The sequence below is a fragment of the Emydura macquarii genome, unplaced genomic scaffold (assembly GCF_026122565.2).
Source record: "Emydura macquarii macquarii isolate MOO-44397 ecotype Brisbane River unplaced genomic scaffold, CSIRO-AGI_Emac_v2 contig_1027, whole genome shotgun sequence".
Classification (NCBI taxonomy): Eukaryota; Metazoa; Chordata; order Testudines; family Chelidae; genus Emydura; species Emydura macquarii.
In genome coordinates this window covers 21426807-21443476 of record NW_027131164.1, presented here as the reverse complement: position 1 = coordinate 21443476, position 16670 = coordinate 21426807, and the positions used below count along the sequence as shown (strand labels likewise).

The 16670-nt window shown below is 37.6% G+C and overlaps 1 protein-coding gene across 1 annotated transcript in view; it reads right to left on the bottom strand.

The window, feature by feature from the left end:
- DLGAP2 (DLG associated protein 2) overlaps positions 1-16670 on the bottom strand; it is a 109931-nt gene that overhangs the window by 79719 nt on the left and 13542 nt on the right. Inside the window, exon 2 of the mRNA XM_067544896.1 lies at positions 14119-14330. Coding sequence (XP_067400997.1) covers positions 14119-14330 — 212 coding nt within the window. The remainder of the gene's footprint in view (positions 1-14118; positions 14331-16670) is intronic.

The following is a 16670-nucleotide window of genomic DNA, read 5'->3' as shown; positions in this document are numbered from 1 at the left end:
ACTAATAATCCAACCCTGCAGCTACTCCCCCCACAACTTCCTTTCCTCCCTGTGACTGGAGGGGTGTTAACAGTCCACTTCACCTTGAATCATCCCTTGAAATATGTGCTAACCATTTATGCTAAACGATCTATTCTACCTAGTATTTAGCTCTAATACCTTGAGTATATTTCCCAGACCTGAACAAGAGCTCTGGGTATCCTCAAAAGTGTGTCTCTCTCACCAACAGAAGTTGGTCAAATAAAATATATTACCTTACCTACCTTGTCTCTTCAACATTCTGGGACCAACACGGATACAATACTGAATACAATATGCATGCTTTCCTTTTAATTCAGAAGAAGCTTTCCGAGAAAGCCCTCCCTTTTGTGTTATCATAATTGTTCTCCCTGAACATGGCTCCTTTAAAACTGGTTGTGTTATTAATGTAGACTATTTTCCAAAAATGGATGAGAAACATTTTGGACCCTCTGCTTCTCATCAGGTGTTAGCAAATCCTGGATTCTGAGACCAGAACTACCTGAGAAACAGAAAAACTTTGGGCTTCTTCACTGAGATTTGGGTTTTTCCAGGAGTCAAGTCACAGAGGCAACATGAAGAAAAAATGACAACAGAAATAAGACGTTATATTATCAAGTCCAATAAAATCAATTATCATCAAGAGTTAATAACAGTCTTCTTTCTTTGCCACACAAAGTAATGGTATAACAATCTAGTAATTAATTATGGAATACTCAGTTTCTCAGGAAGTAGTTATCATAAACCATAATCGACAATTTAAACAGCAATAATTATTTAAGGGGAAAAAATAGTGTACAGTGGCACTTTAAGCAGCCGAGTTCTGATGGATGAGGGATTGGATACTTCCTGGTAGTTAAGCAGTTTTTTACCTATCAGAGCACAGTAATTTATTTAAACGTCTGTAGCAGAGTAAAAGAAATATTGCATACATTAGACACCCATTTAATTAATATTTTGAACTTTTTCTGATCTAAAGATAGGATACATTTTTAAGCCAGAATAGCACTAAAACATTTATTTCTAAAATATACTTTCAATTTAATTCCTTAGGATAAATGATTCAGTCTATGATGCAAATTCTGACCCTGATTTTACAGTTATCGAGGACCAAATATACAGAGAGACACCAATCACCTACAGCAGGTGCCATCAAAAAGTCAGCATCTATCGTCAGTGCATTTAATACTCAGTGGCATATGGGATGCAACACAGAGTACACAGTGTCTCATATGTTACTTTGTGGTAAGCATTGACTTTTTAATGGCAGCCACTGCCTCTGCAGCTGCAGAAATAGAACTCATACCCTTCACAGCCAAAAGTCACAGTTCTACCCCTTGATATAGAAGAGAATTTTATTTTATTCTTCGCAGCAGAAGATCTTACATCCTCCTCACAAGTCAACAGCAGAGGGCAAGACAATGCTAACATTCCATCCAACAGAGCACTGTGGTACAAATACACACATTCCAGTCATGAGGGTTGCTCCCATCTCCTCCCCTCTTCCCCTTTCGTAATGGTGGATATTAATGGAGGAGATTAGGCTGGCAGCTCTTTGCCTTTAATTGTTTTCCCATGAATCCAGATGCTTGTTCCAATGGGTAGCCAAGCATCCAAAAAAAGGTACTGGAAACAAGGAAAATCTACTCTGCCTTGACCATCAGCAACTGCCCTTCAGACCACAGTGTCAGAACCACTGCCCTAAGAAGAAAGGCTTAGGGGTTATTGAAGATTGCTCAGTTCAGATTTCCTATGTGCAGCAGCACACAGTGTATTAAACTGGTTTCTCAGGTGCAGTTAAAGGGGGCAGTGTGCTGTGTTATAATGATATAACTAAACAATGGCATGGCTTGCTATCTTCTGGAATACTGTGAATGGTTTTGGTCATTTCATCTTGAAGATATAATGGATTTTGAAGTGGTGCAAAGAAGGATAGAGACACAGCAAGAAAAAAAAAGAGGTATCAAAAACTATTTATCTGCCTTTGTAGATGCCCTTAATTTTTTTCTTTTATCTTTTTCCCATTTAAGGGCAACTATTCTACACTGTATTTATCTCAAGCTACATCTATGCTTGGAGCTCAGGGTGTGATTTCCATCTTGTGTAGACATACCTGCGCTAGCTCTGCTCACACTGGAAATAGAAGTGTAGTTGGGGTAGCAAAGGCAGGGCTGGATTTAGGGGCAGGTGACCCAGGCGACTGCCAGGGGTGCCAGGCTCAGGAGGCACTGGGCTCAGGGTGCTGTTTTTTTGTTAGCAACAAAAGGGAAAATAGAATGTTTGAAGTAAAATTTTTCAGATATTCTGTACAGATTATCCACACGTTTTTGGAATGTATTGGAGACAATTTTTTATTTCAGAAGGTGGAGAAAGCTACTAGGGGAGATGCTGTTCTAGATTTGATTTTGACAAATAGGGTAACTGAGAATTTGAAAGTGGAAGGCAGCTTGGGTGAAAGTGATCATGAAATAGTAGAGTTCATGATTCTAAGAAACAGTAGGAGGAAAAACAGCACAATAAAGATAATGGATTTCAAGAAGGCAGACTTTAGTAAACTCAGGGAGTTGGTGGGTAAGATCCCCTGGGAAGCAAGTCTAAGGGGAAAAACAATTCAAGGGAGCTGGCAGTTTTTCAAAGAGACATTATTCTGGTCACAAGAGCAAACTATCCCACTGCATAGGAAAGACAGGAAATATGGCAAGAGATAAACCAAGAGAGCTTCAATGATCTGAAACTCAAAAGAAGAGTCTGCCAAAAAGTGTAAACTAAGTCAAATTACAAAAGATGACTATAAACAAGTAACACAAGTATGTAGAAACAAAATTAGTAAGGCCAAGGCACAAAATGAGATTAAACTAGCTAGAGACAGAAAGGGCAACAAGAAAACACTCTACAAATACATTACAAGCCAGAGGAAGACCAAGGATAGGATAGGCCCATTATTCAATGAGGGAAGGGGGCAATAATAACCGAAAATGTGGAAGTGGAGGAAGAACTAAATGACTTTTTGTTTCAGTTTTGACTGAAAAGATTAGTAGAAATTGGACGTTTAACGTAGTGAACGCTGGTGAAAATGAGGTAGGCTCTGAAGCTAAAATAGGGAAAGAACAAGTTAAAAAGTACTTAGACAAGTTAGGTGTCTTCAAGTAACCAAGGCCTGATGAAATACATCCTAGAATACTCAAGGAGCTGACTGAGGAAAAATGTCAACCATTAGCAATTATATCTTTGAAAAGTCATGGAAGACCGTAGAGATTTCAGAGGACTGGAAAAGGGCAAATATAAAATATAAAAAGGGAAATAAGGACAACCTAGGGAATTACAGACCAATCAGCTTAACTTAATGACCTGGAAAGATAATGGAGCAAATAATTAAGCAATCAATTTGCAAATACCTAGAAGATTATAAGGTAATAAGTAACAGTCAGCATGGATTTGTCAAGAACAAATCATGTCAAACCAGTCTGATAGCTTTCTTTGATAGGGTAACAGGCCTGTGGTTGGGGAGGATGTGGTAGATGTGGTATATCTTGACTTGATATTGTCTCATATGACCTTCCAAAAAACCAAATAAGGGAAATACAGCCTAGTATGGAACTACTCTAAGATGGGGGCATAACTGCTTAGAAAACCGTTCCCATAGAGTAGTTATCAGAGGTTCACAGTCAAGTTGGAAGGGCATATTGAGTGTGGTCTCACAGGAATCAGTTCTGGGTCCGGTTCTGTTTAATATCTTCATCAGTGATTTAGATAATGGAATAGAGAGTACACTTATAAAGTTTGCAGATGATACCAATGTGAGGGGTTGCAAGTGCTTTGGAGGATAGGATTATAATTCAAAATGCTCTGAACAAACTGAAGAAATAGGCTGAAGAAATAAAATGAAATTCAATAAGGACAAATGCAAAGTATTCCACTTAGCAAAGAACAATCAGTTGCACACATACAAAATGGGAAATGACTCCCTAGAAAAGCATACTGCAGAAAAAGGTTCTATGGGTCATAGTGGGTCACAAGCTAAATATGAGTCAACAGTGTAACACAGTTGCAAAACAAAACAAACATTCTGGGATGTATTAGCAGGAATGTTGCAAGGAAGATACGAGAAGTAATTCTTCCGCTCTACTCCATGCTAATTAGGCCTCAACTGGAGTATTGTGTCAAGTTCTGGGCACCACATTTTCGGAAAGATGTGGACAAACTGGAGAAAGTCCAGAGAATGGCAACAAAAATGATTAAAAGTCTAGAAAACATGACCTATGAGGGAAGATTGAAAGAATTGGGTCTGTTTAGTCTGGAAAAGAGAAGACTGAGAGGGGATATGATAACAGTTTTCAAGAACATAAAAGGTTGTTACAAGGAGGAGGGAGAAAAATTGTTCTCCTTAACCTCTGAGGACAGAACAAGAAGTAATAGGCTTAAATTGCAGAAGGGGCAGTTTAGATTGGATATTAGGAAAAACTTCCTAACTGTCAGGGTAGTTAAGCACAGGAATAAATTGCCTAGGTAGGCTGTGGAATCTCTATCAATGGAGATTTTTAAGAGCAGTTTAGACAATCGCTAAACCTGTCAGGTATGGTCTGGTTAATGCTTGGTCCTGCCATAAGTGCAGAGGACTGGAATAGATGACCTTGTGAAGTCCCTTCCAGTCCTATGATTCTAAGTGGATTCATTTTTCACTAACCTCCTAGAATGATCTGGACCTTTGTAGAATCTCATGGAAACTTCCAGACTTTCTGAGAACTACATTTTCCTCCTAGAATGTTTATAGCCAGGCCCTTGCAGGTATATCAGAAGTGGCGTGATGCCAATCAGTCAGTGAGATGTAAGAATGAACTGAAGTGAAGTGAGAGCCCAGCTGCGATATTGTGAACCTTTTTTACTATGTAATTTTGAAAGTGTACCAGAAAAAGATCTGGGTCTTTTTGTCTGACATAGTAAGCTGCCTTTGGATACAAAAACACACTTGAACCATAGTACAGACCTTCACCAGACACTGACACATGGGGAATGTCAATGATAAAGACTTCTATGTCGAATTGGACATCACATTTTGTCACACAGGAAGCAGTCACCACTCCAAGTTCTCCAATATATTCATGATGCAGAGCTAATGTGCGGCTGACTTTGAGGATTCTCCTCACACTGCTGGTCACAGTTGAGAATGGTGAGTGCAGCTTTTCGAACTGCAGGCTCAATAAAACATATCTTTGATTGACAATGGCCAACCAGAGACTGACAGCGCTTGCAATTTTATTGCTTGAAAATGCCATTGGCCAGTCTTTGGATCTCTCTGATGCTATGCTTCAGTTAGAAAGGGCAAAAGTGAGAAAAACGAGCTTTTGAACTAAACAATTAGGGTTAACACTATAAGGTTGTCACCTACTGTAACACTATTTAATAGTCCCAATGTTGGAGCACAGTTCAGTTTCTGGATGTTAGTACATTTCAGTTATTCTTAAAATTTAAAAGTTTCTATAAGCTTAGAGGAAACAAATTTGTATTTGTTATATATGGCATGGAGAAATACAGATTTACAGATCCTAGTGTGCAAATTTATTGTCTTATAAGGTAGGAATAACTCATGCATGCAAATTGTGCATAAAAGTTGCTAAATGGACTACAAATGCAATAAAAATAAGGTATTCAAAAGTTTAATAACTGGAAGGGGGCACCGAAGACGCTCCTCGCTTGGGGCACCTTTGGGTCTAGAGCCAGCCCTGAGGACAGTGGTTGCTTGGGTATGTACCCTGTGGGTTCAGGTGGGAACATGCTCAGGCAGCTAAGCCAAGCTACTGCATGTGTTACCTCGGCTACATTACTATTTCTAGCATGCTAGCTTGAGCAGAGCTATCTCATGTACATCTGTGTGAGCTAGGAATCATATCCCCTAGCTCCAAGTGTAGACATAACCTATCTTAGGTATTTAAAGAGCACCAATTACTGCAGTATTTAGAAACCAGGTCTAGCTTTATTTATCCTGGAAAGGAAAAGAGTTAGAGGAGATTTGAGAAAGGATTTTAAAATTATGAAAGACTTAGTAAAATGTAATCTGTCCATCTTTTACTCCTACTCCATTTTAGAAGAAGAAAAGAGAGAAACTAAATGAAATTAAAGGGCAGTACTACATGCTTAGAACCAAAGAAAGGAAGATCGGGGTTTTTTTGCTTTTGTTGTTGTTGAATTTTTCTTGTTTTTTTTCTAAGGGATCATATTGTGTAATCAACCTGTGGAATTCATTGAAACAAGGACTAAATGTAAAAACTAAGGTGGCTGAATTTTAAAAGATTGGAATTGCTAATAACATCTGCAGTTATGCAAGATAAGTGAATATCGTGGATGCTCAAAGGTCATGCTGTGCCTATGAATCCACTTTCTTCAGCATTACATATCTAGCTTTGTACTTTATGGGAGAATTTTCAAAAGTAACTGGTGGTTTCCTCTGCTGCCAGAGAAAATAACAAATAGTTTGAACTTTTGTTCCTGCTATGGTTTATTGCTATTTTTATTGCAAAGCTAATTTTAAATCAATAATTTTAATCATTATTTGTAAAGTATGCATTTCTGAGGAGACTGGGATGCTAACTTCATATGCTTTATAAATGACTGTATTTCTTCAGACTATCACAACGAAAGGATTTCCTGTTGTGTTAACAGCAAGCACTTTTATTTTCAGAAATCTGCCTTCCTTTGCTTTTTATGTGGCCGTTGAACAGATACAATAGACACAGAAAACTATTTGTGTTGATACAGTCCAATCCTGGGCTTTAGCATGTAGCACTCTGGAGATTCAGGACATTGCTGCTAGCTGAGGACAAGCTGCTTTAACTTAGACACTTCTCTGGCTACACTGGGAGCTGTTGCAGCCTCAGGAGCAGCCCAGGGTTAGGAGGGTGCAAAGGGTATCTGATAACCATTTTAGCACTCCCCCCAGGTCTGTGAGTTCTGTGCTTCACTTCTAAGAGGTGAAGCACCGAATCTCTCCCTTGGGTTCTTAAAATTCCACCAAGTTTATGAAGCGTATGTCTGATTTACAGGAACCCAATGTTATTCAATGGAATTCACTTTCAGGGCAAAACATCCTCTGTCAGATTTAGGGAATTGTAATGCTTCAACATTGCACTTCTGACTTTTTTTATACATCCAGGATCACCACCGTTTTAGTAGAAAATCTAAGAAAGAAAGAATGATAACTGTCAGTAAGTGAGATGCAGAAGCACCATTCTGTGATAAAAAGGTAAGATAACATTTGTTAAAGACCTGATGCTGGACAGTTAACAAGCAGGTATATTAATATTAGCAGTGTTCTATCAGTCATCATAACCTATTTTATTGAGGGATTTGCATTCCAATGGGTATTAATTTCTCTACCTGGATGTATCTTAATTCTATGTTTAGATATAAAAATAACTCATAAACTTTACGAATGAACAGTGCCATTCTGTACAAGCTGAGATTCACACAGAGACTGTGGAGCCTTGCTGAAGTCAATGGGGCTTTCTGCACAGAGAAGTGGATGTGTCCACCCCCCAGTCAATTCCAAAACTAGGATTGTAGATACTAAGTTTGACTTTCCCTTAAGAATGGAATAGTTATTTTGGGTTCCTGGAAATACTGCAGGTGCCTATAAATCTAGCTAATTTCTCTGTAGTGGAAAATTTCCTTTATAAGCTCTGCCAAACTATAATAATTTATTTTCGGTCTAACTCTGATAGAGGGCAGGTTTTGGGTCAAATAAAATTTAAAAAGGTTTTCTGTGTAGGAAAGTAGCCATACATTTCCTTTTTTTGACAAACTCATCTTAGATATTATTGCAGATTTGACTCATTAAAATGAGAATGTGTTTCGAATGTGGCAGAGGGTGCTGTGTCTTTTCCCGTGAAATTTCTACTATTCATTGGATGGAAACTTAAGTCCTTTTTTTTAATGTCAGAGAAATTAAATGCCTTCTTAATTCTATAATGTTATCCTCGAAGGAACAATACTTAAAGATGATTTAATGACTGATTGTTGTGATGAATGATTTATGATGTATCATTTTGAACAAAAAATTAAAAGTTGGTTCTGTTTAGCGGTGATTTAGGCAGTAGAACTACCAACAGTGTGATTTATATTTTAACTCAGTATGCAGAATATTTTTATGGTAGCAATTTTCTGATAATTACCCTCACTTCATGCTTTGCTTCCCAAAATGGTGGCCTAGACATAACATAAATATAGGATAAAATTGTCAAAAGTCTCTAAGTGACTTAGGAAGCTAAGTCCCATTGACTTTCAATTAAATTTAGGCTTCTAAGTCACTTAGATACTTTTGAAAACTATATCCATTTTCTCTGAGGAGCTGCTTCTCATATGCTTCTCCTTTTATTTGATTTATTTTTCCATTATTCACATATCTACATTTTTACAACAAGTCCTAACTTAAACATGGACTAACGTTCATCCATACTGAGCAAGTCACTTAAGCATATGCTTAAATTCCATAATAGTAAATGGGATTTTAGCCCACAAGTGCTTTACTGAATAGGACCATCACACTGTGGAGACCACAGATGACTTAACTTAAAAAACATGAAATAAAAGTCACATCAGGAGAACCAGAATTTAATTTATGCATGTTTTCTGCTTTTCTAACTAAATTTTTTTTTTTTTCAAATTCTTACCTTCAGCAGAGAGCATTTATACATCCCAACTTTTTATTATAGGTACTTAAATCAGAAAAAACAAAACCACCTTTTGATCCAGCCTTTTAAATTAAAAGAAAAGTAAAAGTAAGACCGAAGATGAGAGCAGGAGTGAAGAGGCAGCTTGGTTTGAGGGGAAAAAAAGGCTTTGCTATCAGAAATTGTAAATTCATGGTTGAAATACTCGCCCTTATAAATCATTGTTACTGTGCATCACAGGGATAAATTACAGCTTTGTGAAACAATGCTGTTTTATTCCTGGGAAGCCTCCACACACTTCTTTCAGGTTCTGAAGATTCCTGCCCTCCCGCAGCACCTGCTGATATTCCCATTCTAATCCGATGGCCTTGTATTTTAGGGTCAAAGACATAGTGGCAATGTTCTCTACTGTTCAGAAGATTAGGGTTAGATTACTTCCTGTGTTTGGAGTGAATGCTCAGTCAACATGCTCAGCAACTGCGGGAACAAAGTATCGTGCACTGTACAAGAGCAACCACTATGCTTCCTGCAAGGAAGAATGGATGAGACTTCCTTCTGAGCTCATAAAAGATTCTTCTTACCTCATAGATTCCAAAGCCAGAAGGGACCATTGTGATCATCTTGTCTGACTTCTTGTATAGCACTGGCCATTTAACTTTCCCAAAATAATGCTTAGAGTATATCTCAGAATGTAACATCCAATCTTGTTTTAAAAATTGATAGTGATGGAAAATCCACCATGATCATTATAAATTGCTCCATTGGTTAATTAGTCTCTCTGTTAAAAATTACATCTTATTTCTAGTCTGAATTTGTCTGAGTTGTTTCAACTTCCAGCAATTAGCTAGATGGCTTGCTCTTCAGCACTGCAAAACACCCTCTTTCCAAGGGGCTAAGCCTGTTGCCCTTCAAGCATTCTCTCCCAACCCAGGGAGCAGTGAAACCCAGATCTCTTGAATGACAGTAGAGAAAGTAGCTATGCAACTGGCCTGGCAATTGCCTTATTAGTTGGATAAGGTTTTGTAACAAGCCATCAAACTGCTCTTGGTAAATCTCCGTTTTCACCTCTTTGGGTACATCAAGGCGGGGATAAAAGCCTCACAGCATGGCCGCCGCTGGCCTGGATCAGCTGACTCGGACTCCCGGGGCTCAGGCTGCGGGGTTAAAAATTGCTGTGTAGGCCTTTCAGGCTTGAGCCAAAGCCCAGGCTCTGGGACCCTTCACTTTTGCAGGGACTCAGAGCTCAGGTTACAGCTACACAGCAATTTTTCAGACCCAAAGCCTGAAGCTTGCAAGCCTGAGTCACCTGGCCCGGGCCAGCTGTGGATTTTTTATCACCAGGGAAACATACCCTCAGAGCCTCTGAGCAGGCTGCTGGTTCACTGCAAAAACTTGGAAAGCTGCTAACAAAGTGTGCAACTGGGCTTTTAGCATTAGGAGGATGAGAGAAAAGCAAAGCTTAATAAAAAGAGCAAATAAAAAATTAACATAATTTTTCGGCTGCTAATTATTCTTCCCATCCACTCAACTGAAATTATTCCCTCAGCACCACCCTGTACAGAAACCCTCTCTGAAATCAATATAGAAAATATTAAAAAAAAAAAAAGTTTTAAACTCAACATTTTAAACAGGGATGGATCAGCCACATGCAGCAATGGGTGATATTGAAATATTGTATTCATTTATAGAGTATGGAAGCAGGATTAAATTTGTCCCCTGAAGGATCCTTCTCACCACAAGACTATGCTTCCCACTGCATGCTTACCAAGCTCTATTTCATCAGAAGGATCCTATCGCCAAACTCGACACAACTGCCACCACTACGGAAGCATGAGGTGCTGGCCACTGTCCAAGGCTGATGGTTGCAGAACTGATCCAGTACAGTAAATTCTATATTTCTTTTTTAAAATGACACCATGCAATGCCATACTTCCTGCTGACTCCAAAGGACTCACTCTCACACATACACAGGAGAGACAGACACAGAATACACCCAGCCTAGATTATAGCAGCATCAATACTGTGCTTATTTTATATTATTTTTTATTGTTAGTTAAATAAATAATTCGTCCTAAATACCTGTCACAATCACCGGTGACATATCACAACACATATCATATATATCCAATGTATATGGAGGATCTATTGCTACAGTAAAGTTTTTATTTAGAGAAGAAGTAGGCAAAATATATACAACACATTGTCATCATGCTCATCTTCACTTCACTTTCTAGGTTTGCAAAGAGAAGTTTCCCTTAAGATGCTTCAAAAGCGTAATGGAAAACTCTAGCACCGCATTGTTGTCAATATGATAAAAAAATAGCAAATTCTATAATTTGGAGTTAAATGTTGTTATACGCTACCAGCAAACAATGGATTGAATTAAAAAAGTTTGTGTTTTACTTCCGAAAATCCATATTTTGATGTGGGATAACAGACTGTATATCAGGCAGCTCCCTTGCAAAGCCAACCCTAAAGCAAAAAATGTTGAATTTTTCCTCTCATGACAAAAGGAAGTTGAGACAATTTCCAAGACAAATGTAGGCACTGGCACTATTCTAAGAAGCAACAAACTTGAAATAGGACAGATACTTGAATCCACTTCGGTCTCCACTACAGAAAGCTTTTATATTATATTATATATTATATTATACTTAAATACAGTAAATTACACTTGTAAGTCTTTCACATAATGCTATAGCAGTCAGATTTGCACTATTCCAATGTTTGATTTGTGTATCACAATACTATTCAAAGAAAATTAGGTAAAAATGTATCTGTCAGATGACAAACTAAGGGACAGATTTTTAAAGGGATTTAAAGGTATGTTAAGCTTTTGAAAAAATACTATAGGAGCCTGTCTTCATCTTTAGCCACCTAAATACTTAAAAAACCCTGTGCCTTAAGGTTTGTCTACACTTATTATGCTACTAAGACACAGCTGCTCTCAGCAGCACTGCTATAGTGCTTCAGTGTAGACACAACCTATGCCAATTGGAGAGATTCTCCTGTCGCTGTAGGTAATCCACTTCCTAGACAGGTGATAGCTAGGTAATAAAAAGAATTCCTCCATCGACTTATTGCTGTCTACACGGGGACTTAGGTCGGCTTGACAATGCCACTCAGGAGTCTGCATTTTTCACACCCCTCACCGATGCAGTTAAACTGACCTAATTTTCCAGTATAGACCAGCCCTTAATGTTAATAGTTTTATCCTGCACTTCTTTTCTACTCAGAACTTGCCTTAGAGTCAAAAGGCATTTTGGGGGGGACAATAAACATTTCATGATTTCTCAACAAAAATTCAATGTTAGAATTTTAAAGCTTTCATTAAATCAGTTACTCTTACCTCTTTACAATATAAGCAGTATATAATGTGCAATGTGTTGCTAAATCAAATTTTTTGTTTGAAATTATTTTTAACAAATGCATTTTCATTATTTTAAAAATTTTGACATGATCAATTTATTGTTAAAAGAATCCCTAAACTATGTGTATCAACAAATACAGACCACTTATTTTCGTCAAATGGAAAAAAAATTAGCTAACTGTCACACATGTCAGCACTTCATCCCTCAGCACAGGTGCCTGATGAAATTAATGGGAATTATGTGCACACATATGTACATTTTTCTGAAGCTTCACTGTTCTCTAATCCTTTACTTTACTGTTTTCAAGACAGTGAATATAAAAACTGATTCTCAAGAAACCATTATGTCCATATGTGTCTGTATATAGCAACTTGTTAAAAATCTGAAATCACTACTATAATATTCTACACTTATCCGTGTGATTTTTGTCTCATCAAAGATATTAGTGCTCTTGTAGAGCTCAATTTGGAACCATTTTATGTACCTGAACCAGGGAGTAAAGGGTATAAGCATCTATTTACTCCTCTATGCAAACTGCCTGCATCCTGGTGGACAAGTCAACCGATGCAGCTGAGCTGGTGCACTAGGGGATTTAACCTGTGCCTGATGTAGGGCTGGTGCAGATTACCGTGCTTCAGAGCAAAGAGATAACAAGGAAACAGAAGGTGGCTCTCAGTCACAACCTTTTTCCTGGTCTGGTCCAGGAACAGTTCATGTATGTGCTGCCCTTGGCTCAGGGCTTGCGGCAAAACCACAAATAAGCCTTTAATCATTTTCTACAATACTACAATGAACCTGCTCCTGCTCCTATTGAAAATAACAGCAGAACTGCCACTGATTTTTGTCATTTCTGGTCATTTCTAGTATACTGCATTAGTACTGTTCCGTTTTTTTAGTATTTTTGTTTTGTTTATTGTCCCCCCAAAATGCCTTTTGACTCTAAGGCAAGTTCTGAGTAGAAAAGAAGTGCTGGATAAAATTATTAACATAAAGGGCTGGTCTACACTGGAAAATTAGGTCAGTTTAACTGTTTTGTACAGTATATTTGCAAAACATGGCAAGAGTGATTGACAATTGTTTTCACAATGACCTACTGATACGCTCCTGCACTGTGGATCCAGTGGATTATAAAAAGTCCTTTACAATATATATCTTGTTTAAATGTGTATCACTTTTGACTCCTAATAAGAGAACAGAATATCCTTTACCTTTGCATAAATAAATATGGTACTACACTCTTAGAACTGTCTTCTGAGGCAAGATCTTCAATTCCCTTTTGCTTTCATGAAACTGCTTATTGTTGGTATTGTCAAAAATATTTTTCCTCCAATCTGCTAACTAAATTCTTTTATTTAATGAAGCCAAACAGATTTTACTTGGGGAGGGGAAGGGTATTATTATTGCTATTATAATAAAAATGAGCATCACTAAGGTGCATTATGCATGGTAATATTTACAGAAAAGCTAAAGGATAAAGGACAAATTGCCAGTCAGTTTCAGTCTTAATTTCTTCATTTGATGCATTTCTCTCAGACTTCAAGGGTCTATTTCTGAAGCTATGTGGAATATCCATTCACAATAATTCAACTTGCGGAGTTGGACCCAAGCTACCACTTTGAATATTTACCTCTCAAAAATACTTAAATGCTTAGTTTTGTAATTGTACATTTAAAAAAAAGACAAAAATAAAAACCTACTAGAAGCACATGTCTGGCTCCATTACATAAATACATATCTATACACTTATAATACGTCCATTACTTATTTGATAGATCACCCATTATGGATGCTCAGAAAAACATGTTATACAATTTTTAAATGAGTGTGATACACTATACTTGATACCTGGGACTGTTGCATATGGAAATCATCATGTTGAAAACTAAAAGTGATATACCATATATATGGTATTTCTGTATTTTTGCTCTGTGTGTGTGTGTGTGTATATATGTACATATATATTTCATGAAACCTGTTTGTTGTAATCACATCAAAACATCATAGAAAAATGACCTGAGTCACTGTGGCTTTCAGTAAGATATGCAACAAAATTTGGTAAAGCTTACTTTTGGTGATCTCCAAGTGGTCTCTGTCCAATGGATTTTAATAATGACTCTGGTCGAACTGCTACCTTTGGTGATGTTTTGGGGCTAGTGTCAGAATCTCCGCTTTCCTCATCTCCCATGGCTTTAATATAACTCCCACTTCTCATTCTCCTGCAGGGGATCTCCTCGTCTTTACCGCCAGCAGGGTACCCTCCCCATTCATCTTGAGGCACCTGGTACCAAACACAAAATATGTAGGAATCTCATCATATTTTAAGAGACATCCTTAGATTTTCCACACTTCAAAGACAAGTCATTTAGGTTTGACCCTTGAGGCACAATGCCACTGAGTAAAATTTTCAAAATTTCCTAAGTAACTTAGGAGCCTAAGTCACATTTTCAAAAGTGGCTTAGGTGTGTAAGAACCTGAAACTCATTCAGCCAAGCCCTTTTGAACATTTTACCCATTATCCTCATATTGGGATTCTGCAGTCTTTCAGACAAGCCATCACTAATGAAATATAAAAAACTACATTTAAATAACATTAAGATGTATTTCTGTCACCAATTGATGGAATTACAAGAGACGGCTAATGTTCATAACTCTTGATTTATGAAACAAGCACAATGGTGGGAGTTTTCTAAAGTAATATATTTTTTAAGAATGATAAATAAATAATTCAGACAAGACTATAATATAATCTCATTCTATCTTAGTAATATAGGCAGTTAATTATTAATACATGCAATTTAGGCAGTTTTTAAAATGCTCATTATGTTTGGTTATTAGACAATCCATCACTCTTCGCTAGCTTTGTACCTTCTGGAGGTCTAGGTTCAAATTCTGACTTAGGCTGAGTGAAAATGAGTTTGATGGCTTCATGCTCATAACTGTCTGCATCACAAAGCTTCCAAGAGATGAAATCTCTACCCCAAGCAAACTCAGAACTGGAAGCAGGGCTGTTTCAAGTCATGATATATGCGTGCAGAAACTCATATGCTTAAAATTAAAGGCATGCACAGGTGCTTCACTAGATCTGGGCCAGAAAACTTTAAGTTCAAGCCCTTTATCAGCATAATGGCTTCACCCCTTATATAGAACATTTGAAAGATATATAAATACCCTATAAAGCTGGAGGACTGCAAGGTAAAAATGTACAGTGGAAATTCTGAAAAGGTAGACAGTCTAGTCAAGTCTGTCAACCTAAGTGCATTTGGGGCCAATCCAAAGTCTATTCAGTTCAAAGGCAAGACTACCATTGACTTCAATTGGCCTTGCATCAGATCCATGGAGACTGATACTCACTTATTCTCTCAGCTCCTCACCCTCCAAAATGCATTCATAACCCACATTTAGGGTGAGCTGGACTTGTGCTGTGGACCCCATCCAAAGAGGGTCAAGAGGGAAATGAAGAAGAGGGAGGAACAAGGGGGGAGGGAGGGAGGGAGAGGGAGAGAGAGAGAGAGAGAGAGAGATAGTGGGAGGGAGAGGTTGGGCAGAGAGAGAGAGAAACTCTCTAAACACTAAAGGTAAAGCTTGATAGGGAAAGCAAGTGCAAATCAGAAAAAAAACAGCTTGAAAAGAGAGACATTGTTTTTAGAAAAAATATACTCTGGAAGTATTTTAAAAGAAGAAAAATATGGAAAAATGAATCTGAGGGAAAACACGGGCACTGAAAAGGAATGAAAAAAGATGCAGTAAGAAGGAAAAATAACAAATAAAACAAGAAGTTGCAGTATGAAGCACAGAAACTAATCTTAAAGTTAGCCTGATTTGGATTTCAGAAGGAGCTGGTGGGAAGCCAAGAGAAGAGGGTGATCATTTCTCCCCAAGCTTGAGATCTCTAGATACAATAATATATCACCCACATTTTTCTTTTAAAACCAAACACATATGGAAGTTCTTTGTGGGAAGTATTTCCAAGATTTGCTGAGAACTCAAGAATATCTGCAAGTAGTGTTAGTGTAACAGATGGAGATCCTTAACACATCGAAAAATACCTTTTCTTAAACTTTATTACCACACAACTGGCAAATCTCTTGGCTGCCAAAGTCTGAATGATAGAGTTATACTGCTAAAGAATCAGACTAGTAAATTCATTACAATGAAGTACATGCAACCAAACATACATATTTATATCTTTTATTTTGTTGCTAGTGTTTGGATGCTGGCATGGCTATGAACAAGGTTCAAGTAATGGAAAACCATTCTGGTTACTGGCACACAAGTGGGTACCCTATCTGCCCTACTTTGTTTCTCAATTTCCTGTATTAAGGATGAATTGCAACCTCTGTTCTAGATACACTTTTTCAAGTATCCATTGTTATCATAGCAACTTATTTTTGGTCTGAGATTTTCAATGCTTTGTTTTAGTTCTCAGATGATTCTTTTTTTAAGAAAAAAAGTGTGAGCAAAATCAGTTCAGCTGTTTTTGAATTACTCAAGCAAGAAAAAGCTTACTTTCCTTATATGGTCCAATCTGAAATTCTGTACTCCAATAACTCAAAAATGGCTGAAAGCTAAACATGTTAAAACAAGTGTATATTCTGAGATTCTTATTTGTAACACAAAG